This window comes from Miniopterus natalensis, chromosome 5 (genome assembly GCF_054644295.1).
Source record: "Miniopterus natalensis isolate mMinNat1 chromosome 5, mMinNat1.hap1, whole genome shotgun sequence".
NCBI lineage: Eukaryota > Metazoa > Chordata > Mammalia > Chiroptera > Miniopteridae > Miniopterus > Miniopterus natalensis.
In genome coordinates, this window is record NC_142085.1 from 15,740,920 (window position 1) to 15,751,311 (window position 10,392).

Sequence of the window (10,392 nt, forward strand, 5' to 3'; positions counted from 1 at the left end):
ACTTTTAAGTCTACACTATATGGGGGATTCAGAAGCAAGGGTGCAGTCAGTAGGAGCTGGTAAGGTTAGGAGATTAAGGCCCTGGAGGAGCCAGGGACATCATCAGAGGTATATTTAGGCCCCTGGCTTTCCTGGTGTGGCCCTGGCCAGAGGCAAGAGCCCTCTGACCAGCTAGCTTCCTCCATAGCATGACCTGTGCCAAATGCAACCATGGATTCTGCTGGCGCTGCCTCAAGTCCTGGAAGCCAAATCACAAAGACTATTACAACTGCTCTGCCATGGTAAGGGGCTGGGCACCAAGAGTTGGGCAGAGGCCCAAGGGCAGTCAGGACAGGCCTGTCTGCTGGGCACTATGTGCAGAGCAGCCAAAAAGTTGTTGGGACAGTGGCTCAGTGGGGAGAAGACAGAAGCCACATAGGCCTACAGGTGCTCAGAGGTCTGTCCCGGGAGGTCTATGCACAGGGACCAGAGGCCCCAGAGTGGGACTTCTCACACCCGGGTGGCTACAGAGGCCTGGGGCAGGCTGGACATTCTTGGGGCAGCAGGGCAGAGCACCAAAGAGCAAGAACTCTGAATCAGAGCCTGGTCCCACCACTTAGTGTGTGGCTTTGGGTCAGTTTACTTTGTCCACCCTTCAGCATTCTCACCTGTAAAAGGGGGTAACCATACGACCTATCTCACAGAGTTCTGAGGATTACATGACAAAATCTGGGTAAAGTGTTGAAAGGCCTCTGTGAATGGTAGCTAGTCTGATGAGCGCTGATTATCCCAGCAAAGCACAGTAGCCCCTTAATGTGTCCTTACAGGTGAGCAAGGCAGCTCGTCAAGAGAAGCGGTTTCAGGACTATAATGAGAGGTGTACTTTCCATCACCAGGCCCGGGTGAGGAGGGAGGAGAGGGGGTAGATGCCGGGAGGGGCCAGAGATCAGAACCAGATGGGTGCTGTTCTGATGGGGATGTGTGCGCATGTGCTGGCTGACCTGCCTTCCTCCACACAGGAGTTTGCTGTGAACTTGTGGAACCGAGTATCTGCCATCCACGAAGTACCCCCACCCAAATCCTTCACCTTCCTCAGCGATGCCTGCCGGGGACTTGAGCAGGCTCGAAAGGTTGAGGCGGGTGGGGGAGGGGAGGAATGTGCCAAGGGGGTCTGGTGGGCTGCGCAGCTGTCCTCTAACCTGTTTGGATGGAGGGAACAAGGAGGAAGCATGTGGGAGGCAAGTGCCTCACCTGGGCCAGAAGCCTGACTTGGGCTCTCTTAGGTGCTGGCCTATGCCTGCGTGTACAGCTTCTACAACCAAGACACGGAGCAAATGGACGTGGTGGAGCAGCAGACGGAGAACCTGGAGCTGCACACCAATGCCCTGCAGATCCTCCTCGGTGAGACCCACCCTCTGCCTGCTAGGTCCTTTCTCCTGTCCCCCTCCCCCCTCTGAGCATCCCATCCCAACAAACAGATTCAGTAGCGCCCCACCCCAGCTTCCCACCTTCACTGTCCTCTTCCTCATTCGTCATAGCCTCAGCACTGTAGGCCGTTTCCAATTCTGCTGGGCAGGTGTCCAGTATAGGCTGAAAGTGCCTAAGGGCACAGGTCTTCACCTTAACCTTTTATTTGATTATGATCTGTCCCCACCACTAGAGTGTAAGCCTCTCGAGGATGGGTGTCTAGAGCTGGGCCTGCTAGATGTTGGTAGAACTTGCTAGATGTTCAGTAGGGGTTTGCTGAATGAGGGAATGAAGGGGATGGAAGAAGGGAGGGAGCCCCTGTCCCCTGTCCCCTCTGTAGAGGAGCTCCTGCTGCAGTGCAGAGACCTGGCCTCAGCCCTGCGCCTCCTGCGGGCTGACTGCCTCCACATGGGCCTGGAGCTGCTCCGGCGGATCCAGGAAAGGCTGCTTGCTATCCTGCAGCATTCCACCCAGGTAGGCTGCCCCACCCTGGACCTCCTATATCCAGCACAGCCCTTGCCCTGGGGGCACCCAGAAGGAAAGGCAGCGAGGGTGAAGGGATATTCTGAGACCTGGGTGTGTGTCCCAGCTCCTAGGCCAGCCTGCTGAATTCTGTTGGCCACTTAACTGCCTGGTATTTCCTACAAAATAAAGGACTTAACCCAGATCAAGGGTATTTGGCCAGATCCTTGCTCAGCAGAATCACTTGGGGAACTTCTCAGACATATTTCCCAGATGTGGATTCAGAATCCCAGGAGTGGGGCCAGGGAGTTACGGTCCACTGGAGTAAAGGATCTGAGATTCTGTTCAGCTGAAATATGCTGACATTGTGTCTGAACTGAGTCCTGCTCTCAGGGAGCTGACAGACTGTCAGTCACTTGGGCAGAAAAGACATGAACATACACTAAGCTCCTGAAGCACAGGCTGGGGTGCCCAACGTCATGTCCTGTCCCTGGGGACCACCTCTGAGTTAAATCACACAGGCAGTGGTGTGTGAGGTGCTGTGGTGAGGGAGAGCAGGTGGGAGCATTCCTGCGGGGGCATGGCCCCTAGGAGGCCCCAGAGAACGCTGCTGGAAGGAACGCAGGGCGCAGAGGCCCGCCGCCTCTCCTCGCCTCCTCCCACGTCCCCCCCGTCTCTGCCAGGACTTCCGGGTTGGTCTCCAGAGTCCATCGTCAGAGGCCCGGGAGGCGAAAGGGTCCAATGTGCCCAGCAGTCAGTGAGTATGGGCACAGCCACAGGGGGTGGGGCACCAGGCATCCTGGGGCTGAATGGTGCCCTCTCCAGGCCCCAGGGCTCCGCGGGGCGGGAGGCGGAGGAGGAGGAGGCCGAGGAGGAGGATGAGCCCGAGTGGCAGCAGGACGAGTTTGAGGAGGAGCTGGACAGCGACAACTTCACCGACGACGAGGAGTCCGATAACCTGGACCGGGATGCTTTCTTCTTCGGTGACGAGGAGGAGGAGGGGGGCTATGACTGAGGGGCGGGGCGCAGGGTGCGCCTGGAGCTGCCTCGGGGCCAGGGGCCGGAGGTCACCCGACCACTGTCCCAGGAGCTCAGCGGGGGTGGTTCCCAGCACCTGTAGCGCCTTCTGTTTACTGAATAAACTTTTTTCACATACTTCTCTGAAGCAGGCTAGCAGCTTCCCCACAGGCCCGTTTCACCCCCCTTTGGTTAGACCTCCAGACTCTCCCGGCTTCAGGAGGCCCAAAGCTGATCATCTGACCGAAGCTGTGAAGGGCAGTGAAGGTCTGGATGGTTCAGCCCGCACCTGGCCCACTTGCCCCAGCCTCAGCCCAGCATCAGGGGAGCCGGCCGGCCGGCCCCCTGACGGGCCATCCCCCGTGATGGGCCTTCCTCTAAACTCCTGACTGTTCCTGGCAGGGGCCTGCGGGCATTAGAAAGCATCCTTGTCTTGGGGGCCTACAGACTCTTAAAGGGAAGTGGGGCAGGAAGAGGATATTACTGAGGACCTGCCCGGCCCACCACACATACAGGCCTCAAGTTAGAATCGTAATCATACCTTTTAATTTGGTACCAGGGCTTTTAGGCAGGAACGGTATTGGAGCAGAGTCTGGGATCAGAAGAATATAATCAAGTGGGGTTAAGTCAAATGGTTGGGTCCGGGGAGGAAGCCACCTGCTCATGAGGATCAGCTGCAAAGTATCGATCCAGCATGGCCTCCACCTCTCCCTCTTCGTAGTCCCACACCTGGAACCGTGAGCCATCTGCTGCTCCCCGGATCATGGCTGAAAGCACTGGGAAGGCAGAGGAAGGTGACAGTGCCTCCCACACTCCCTTCTCTGTGCTCTCTTCCCCAGCCCTTGTTGGGGGTTGACACTGTACTCAGAGCCCCCCCCCCCAAGGGGGCTGAGGGCTGGGTCCTCAGAAAGCTGGGAGGGAGGGAGTGGCTATCCAGGGCTTGAAGTGCTCACCTCGACCAGACTGCGGGCGGAACAGGCACAAGATTCGCTTATTGAGAGCCACGGCCCGGCCCAGCTCATAGCCTACACCCAAGGATGGCTGGGTCACTTCTGCCACAACCACTGGGAAGAAACATGAGACAGCCTTAATATCTGGGCTTATAAGAGAAAGATGGCAGTGAGTGTGGTAAGGAGGGAGCTCTAGGGAGTCCTAGGTGGAGAGGCCAGGCATGTTCGGGGAATCTAACACCCCAGAGGAGTTCACAGGTAGGAGAGGGCCACTTACAGTCTGCCTGCTGCAGCCAGGCCAGGTCCCGCTCATGAATGAGCCTGTCACCCCCAGCAGCCTCTTCCCCTGTGATTGAGGGAAAGCTGGTCAAGGCCACACCCCCACCCTGGTCCTCCCCACCCCGGAGCCACCCCACATCCACCCTGCACAGGGAGGGAGGGACATGTACCAGATGACATCCAAGGGTCTGCCCAACATTAAAAGTCCATGAAAAGGAGTGAGGAGATGAAATAGCCACAAGAAAAATTCAGTCTGGGGAAGGTGGGATGTGAGATTAGGGCCAGATGAGTGATAAAAATGAGGTTAAGGGAAGGACTAACTTGCTGCGGGTCAGCGTGATTAGAGGTGGAGAGGAAGAAGAACATCCCGGGTGGGGGAAGAGGCAGGCAGGAGCAAGGACTGGCCCATGCAAGGGAAGGATGGAGGAAGACTAGACCAGAGCCTAGTGGAGTGGCTCTCAAGCTTTGGTAGGTACCAGAGTCACCTGAGAACTTGATAAAATGACAACGACCCAGGTGTCAGTGGGCCCAGCCTCTTCATGAGCTCTCCAAGTAATTCTCATGTCCACCAAAGTTTGAGAATTGCTGCCTGAATGCAGAGTGACCGCAGGAGGCGGTGGGAACCAAGGTGGGAGAGGCATCCTGGGGTAAGAGGGTAAGGATCTCAGCATTCCAGCTTGATTAAAAGTTAGGACTGTAAGGCTCACAGTTACCTGCACAGGAGCAGAATTACTGGAGAACTTGTTAAAAAGAGATTCTAGGGCTTCATACCAGACTACTCTATGAGAATCTACATTTTAAACAAGCTCGCTTGGGTTATATTTGAGCACACCAAAGTTTAAGAGCCACCAGGCAGAGGTGGACATACTGTGAAACCAATGAACCTTAAGCTTTAGGGTCCCTCACTTGCACAGGGCCTTTCCAATACCCTAGCAATTTTGTGATTTTGTCTTTTTAAAGAGGTCTCCCAGGACTGCATTGGGTCCCACAAATCCTGGATCTGCTCCTGAGTTGGGCATGCAGAACCACTTAGTTTTCTGAGCAGAAATACAACAGTTTTAGGCACAATTTTCAAACTAGAAGAGTTTGATCAAAAACATGTTTTAGAAAGACCCAGTGCACCCTGGCCAGTGTGGCTCGGTTAGGCATCATCCCACGCACCGGGAGGCTGCTGGTCAGGGCACGTGCCCGGGTTGCCAGCTTCATCCCCGATAGAGGGCGTGCCGGAGGCAGCCGACTGATGTTTCCCTCTCACATCGATGTTTCTCTCCCTCCCTTCCTCGCTCTCTAAAAATCAATAAAAACATTTTTTAAAAAAGAAAGGCCCAGCACTAACATGAGTTACCTGAAAAACAAAGAGAGCAATCCTATTTGCAATAGCATAAAAAAAATAAAATACTTGAGAATAAATTTAACTAGAGAGGTGAAAGCTCTGTACACTGAAAACTATAAGACATCGGTAAAAGAAACTGAAGAAGGCACAAATAAATGGAAAGCTATCCCGCATTGATGGGCTGGGAGAATTAGTATTGTTAAAATGTCAGAGGTACCCAAAGCCATCTACACAGTCAATGTCATCCCTACTGGATTCCTACGGTATTTCTTAAATAAGTAGAAAAAACAATCGTAAAATTTATGTGAAACCACAAAAGACCCCAAATAGCCAAAGTAAGCCTGAGAAAGAAGAACAAATAGGGAGGCATCACACTTCCTGATTTCAAGCTATACTGTAAAGCTAAAACAATCAAACAGTAAGGTGCTGGCATAAAACAGACACATTGACCAATGGAACAGAATCAAGAGCCTAAAATAAAGCCATCCATATACAGTCAACGAACATTTGACAAGGGAGCCAAGAATACTCAATAGAGAAAAGACTATTCGATAAATGGTGCTGGGAAAACTGGATATTCACATGTAAAAGAATGAAATTAGACTCTTATTTTGGGTAAGACTGGAAATGATAAAATTCCTAGATGAAAACACAGGAAAAAGCTCCTTGACTTGGATCTTGGCAATGTTTTTTTGGATATGACACCTAAGGCATAAGCAACAAAATAAAAAATAAACTACATCAAACTAAAAAGCTGCTTTCTGCACAGCAAAAGAAATGATCAACAAAACAAAAAGACAACCTACAGAATGGGGAAGAAATATTTGCAAACCATGTATCTATAAGGGGTTAATATCCAAAATACAGGGTGGGGAAAAAAATAGGTTTACAGTTGTGAGTACATGAAACCCAGAGCTTATTTTTGTATTATTTATTAATTATTGTATTATGTCCCATATGAATAACTGTAAGCCTACCTTTTCCCCACTTTGTATGTTAAACAACAGCAAGAAAAATAATCCAATTAAAAATGGGCAAAGGACCTCAGCAGACATTTTACCAAACAAGGTATATGAATGGCCAACATGTACGTGAAAAGGTGCTCAACCTCACTAATCATTAGGGAAATGCAAATCAAAACTATGAGCTCTGGCCATATAGCTCCATTGGTTAGAGTGTTGTTCTGATAACGCCAAGGTTGTGGGCAGGTTTGATCCTGTCAGGGCACATACAAGAATCAACCAATGAATGCATAAATAAGTGGAACAACAAATCGATGTTTCTCTCTTTCCCATCCTTTCTCTCAAATCAATAAGTAAAATAAAAAAAATAGACAAAATATTTAAAAATCCACAATGATATATCACTTCACATCTGTTAGAATGGCTATCGTAAAAAAGACAAATAAGTGCTGGCAAGGATGTGGAGAAAAGGGAACAGTTGTGATCTGTTGATAGGAATGTAAGTTTCCACTATGGAGAACAGTATGGAGGTTCCTCAAAATATTAAAAATAGAACCACCATATGATCCAGCAATCCCACTTTTGGGAATATAACTGAAGGAAATGAAAATACTGTCAAAGAGATGTCTGCACTCCATGTTCAAAGCTTCATTACCTACACTAGCCAAGATACTGAAATAACCTAAGTGTCTATGGGTGGTGAATAGATGAAGTCATGGTGTATATATACAATGGAATATTATTCAGCCACGAGAAAGAAGGAAAGCACCATTTGGAAAAACATGGAAGGACTTTGAGGGCATTAATGCTAAGTGAAATAAGACAGAGAAAGACAAATAGTGTATGATCTCACTTATATGTGGAATCTAAGAAAACAAACCAGAAAAACCTGAACTGGCAAAAGAGATCAGATCTGTGGTTATGACAGGTGGGTGACAGGAGGTGGGGAAATTGGATGAAGGGGGTCAAAATGTACCAACTTCCAGTTACAAAATAAGTACTAGGGATATAATGTATATGATGACCATTGTATGTGTTAGATGAGCCAGGTATAGGAACCCAGGTATGGAAACTTGGGTACAGAAACTCACCAGGGCAGGAAGCCTGGGATGCCTAGCAAGGGGCAAAACTAGGAAAACAAGAAACCTTAACCCCCCAGGGTAACCTTTCCTCCCCCAGCAATTGCTGGTCATGGAGTTTAGACCCCTGAGCATTTCCTCCCTGAAGATAACATCTAAGCTTCGGTAGTGTTTCAGCTCCAGGCCCAGAAAAGCGGTGAAACCAGACAAGTGAGGCTGTGGCTGCCTCAGGCCCAGTTGCATTGACTAAGAGCCCCTGCCCTGGCACCAACCAGACAAGTGAGGCTGTGGCTGCCTCAGGCCCAGTTGCATTGACTAAGAGCCCCTGCCCTGGCACCAAACAATCAGCGGAGACCATGACCCTGGAAGAGCACCCCCAGAGAGAGACACCTCTGAGAACGCCCCTAAAATTTCCACCAGCAAGAAAGAGATAAATATGCTCAGGACAAAGGACCGGGCCTGCCATGTCCTTCCCCCTTCTTCCCTCCAGGGGACCCAACCAGACTTGCAACCAGGGGAGCAATGGGCAGCAGCAGCTCCTCCCGGCTTAGCCCCTGAACCTGTCTCCACGGCCCCCTTCTCTGACTTCTCAGAGAGGCTCTCCTGTTACTTCTATGCCCTTCCTTGTTTCACTGGCCCAAGTATATTTTTGCTGCCATCATGGACCCAATACCCTTTGACTCAGTGCCCTATAGCCCTTCCTTTTGGATATCCCCACCCCCACCCCCTTTCCTCAAATAAACTAAAATTTTCTTTATCCACCATCCGAGATGGCTATGCAGCCTGCCCGCAGCACCACCAACCTTAACCTTTCAGTATGGTTATCTGAAAGGTAAGAGAGTAGATACTAAGTTTGTATCGCAAGGAAAAAATTTTTTCATCAGGTGATGATGCATGTTAACACTGTGGTACTCCTTTCACAGTATAGGATAGCCAAGTCATTAAGCTGTATACCTTGAACTTATACAGTGACTGTGTGTTAATTACGGCTCAATGAAACTGGGAAGAAAAAAAAAGACCCGGCGGCCAAGAGCAGAGCACATAAGTAACAGCCCGGCCGGGGCGCCAGAGCGCGGAGGTGGAGAGCCGGCGGCGGGGTCCAGTCGCCCACGGGGAAGGCGCAGGGGGATGAGCGGAACCTCGGCTCCGGGAGAAGAGGCCAGCGCGGACGTGGAGACCCAGCAGCTCCCGGGGCGCCCATTCTGCCCCTCCCTACGAATTTCCCTGGAAAGAGCTGGAGAAAGTTCTCCAAGACGGAGCTAAAGGCCAAGATAGTAACTGAGCGCGGAGGCCGGGCTCTCGCCGCAGCTGCGCGCAGACGCGCGCGCCGAGTCCCGGCTCCGCTTTCCTCCAGGGGGGGGCGGGGGCGGGGGCGCTGGCTCCGGGCGGACCGCCTGCGCCCCGCAGCAGCGGGCGGCCACCGCCCGCGGGAGGGCAGTTTCGGTGAAGGGGCGGGGCCGGGCCTCGCCCGGTCCCCGCAGCCCGCGCCCCGCGCCCCCGCAGCCTCACCCTGCTCGCCCAGCTCGGCGGCTGCCACGTGCTCGGTCAGCACGGCCCCGAAGCGCCGCAGCCGCGACACGATCCGCTCGTACAGCGCCCGGTCCTCGCGGCCGCCGCGGATGCTCCCGCAGAAGTACAGGGCGCGACGGCCCGGCTCCGCCGGCGGGCCTGGCCCCCCGCGCTCCTGCGCGCCGGCCGCCGCCGCCATCCCCGCCGCCATCCCCGCCGCCGCCGCCGCCCAGCTTCCCGCGCCAGGGGGCGCTAGGCCCCCCGGCCACGTGACCCGAGCCAGCCTACGCCGGGCCCTGGTGCGCAAGTGTCCACACCTGTGAAATGGGGACGAGCTGGGAGGGTGGGTGACGACACCGTGTGTGGGGAACCCGCCGCCTCCTGGACCTCTGAGCTCTAACTGGTCCCGGAGGAACTCTCGGCCCTCCCGCCTCACCCGCGTGGCTCCCCGCTGGCCCCCAGACTTCGCGGTCTCAGCCACAGGCAACTCCATCCTCTTAGCAGCTCAGGCCCCAAACGGCAGTTGTTCGCGACTCTTCTTCAAGCCCTGCATCCGATCCGTCCGCAGCCCCCGCCGGTTGTCCCGCCTGAAGATTTCCAGATGCCGATGCACCCGCCGCCTGCAGCGCGGCCACGCTCGTCCGAACCTCCCGGGGCGTCTCCTCAGGCCCCCACTTCCCTGCCCCACGGTCTGGTCTCCACTCCGCAGCCAGAGGGACCCCGCGCACACACTGGCGAGGGCACGACCCTCCGCTCGGACCCTCCCGCGGCGCCCTCTCACCACAGTGGCCCCCGCGAGCTGGTGACTCTCTGACCTCTGTGACCCCGGCGCCAATACTCACTGACTCCCTGCAGCCAGGCTGGCTTCCTGGCTGTTCCTCGAGCACGCGGGCCTTAGAGCCTTTGCATTTGCTGTTCCCTGGAACCCTTTCGTCCCAGATGCCCCTTTTGTCCCTGGATCGCTCCCCTACCTCCTCCAAGTCTTTGTTTACGGCACCTTCCCTGACCACCCTCTTCCATAGGACAGCGTCCCGTCCCCAGTCTTCTGTCCCTGCCTTGCCTTTTCTCTTCTCATGTACCATATAATTTATTAATTTTGTTGTATATCTTTCTACACCTGGTAGAATATAGGTCCCCAGGAAGGCAGGATTTTTTATCCATTTGGTTCCCTGCTACATCCCCAGCTTCTAGATCTGTGCCTCGCGCATAGGAAACATTAATCAAATATTTGTTGGCTGAAAGAGAGCGGATTAAATAAGTTGCATCTGACAGCACTTTGTAATCTCCTCAGCCCTAGTAAGCAGATAGAAGCAGGATCTTCAGGGAGACAGGCAAACACACCATTGGTCCCCGGC

At 53.3% G+C, this 10,392-nt stretch overlaps 2 protein-coding genes across 2 annotated transcripts in view; one reads left to right on the forward strand and one right to left on the reverse strand.

Annotated features, from left to right (window-relative positions):
- The window catches only part of CUL9 (cullin 9), a 34,603-nt gene extending 31,540 nt beyond the window's left edge, over positions 1-3,063 (forward strand). The window contains exons 34-40 of the mRNA XM_016212792.2: positions 188-281; positions 807-881; positions 999-1,109; positions 1,263-1,380; positions 1,787-1,920; positions 2,592-2,665; positions 2,734-3,063. Of these exons, the coding sequence (XP_016068278.2) occupies positions 188-281; positions 807-881; positions 999-1,109; positions 1,263-1,380; positions 1,787-1,920; positions 2,592-2,665; positions 2,734-2,923 (796 nt within the window). The 3' untranslated portion in view covers positions 2,924-3,063. The remainder of the gene's footprint in view (positions 1-187; positions 282-806; positions 882-998; positions 1,110-1,262; positions 1,381-1,786; positions 1,921-2,591; positions 2,666-2,733) is intronic.
- Positions 3,064-3,448: 385 nt separating this feature from the next.
- Positions 3,449-9,236, reverse strand: DNPH1 (2'-deoxynucleoside 5'-phosphate N-hydrolase 1). The gene is made up of 4 exons (XM_087817403.1): positions 9,052-9,236; positions 4,153-4,238; positions 3,879-3,989; positions 3,449-3,701 (listed from the first exon to the last, which is right to left on the reverse strand). Exons 1-4 carry the CDS (start codon positions 9,234-9,236, stop codon positions 3,553-3,555), a joined length of 531 nt encoding a protein of 176 aa, XP_087673529.1. The 3' UTR covers positions 3,449-3,552.
- Between the last annotated feature and the right edge of the window lie 1,156 nt (positions 9,237-10,392).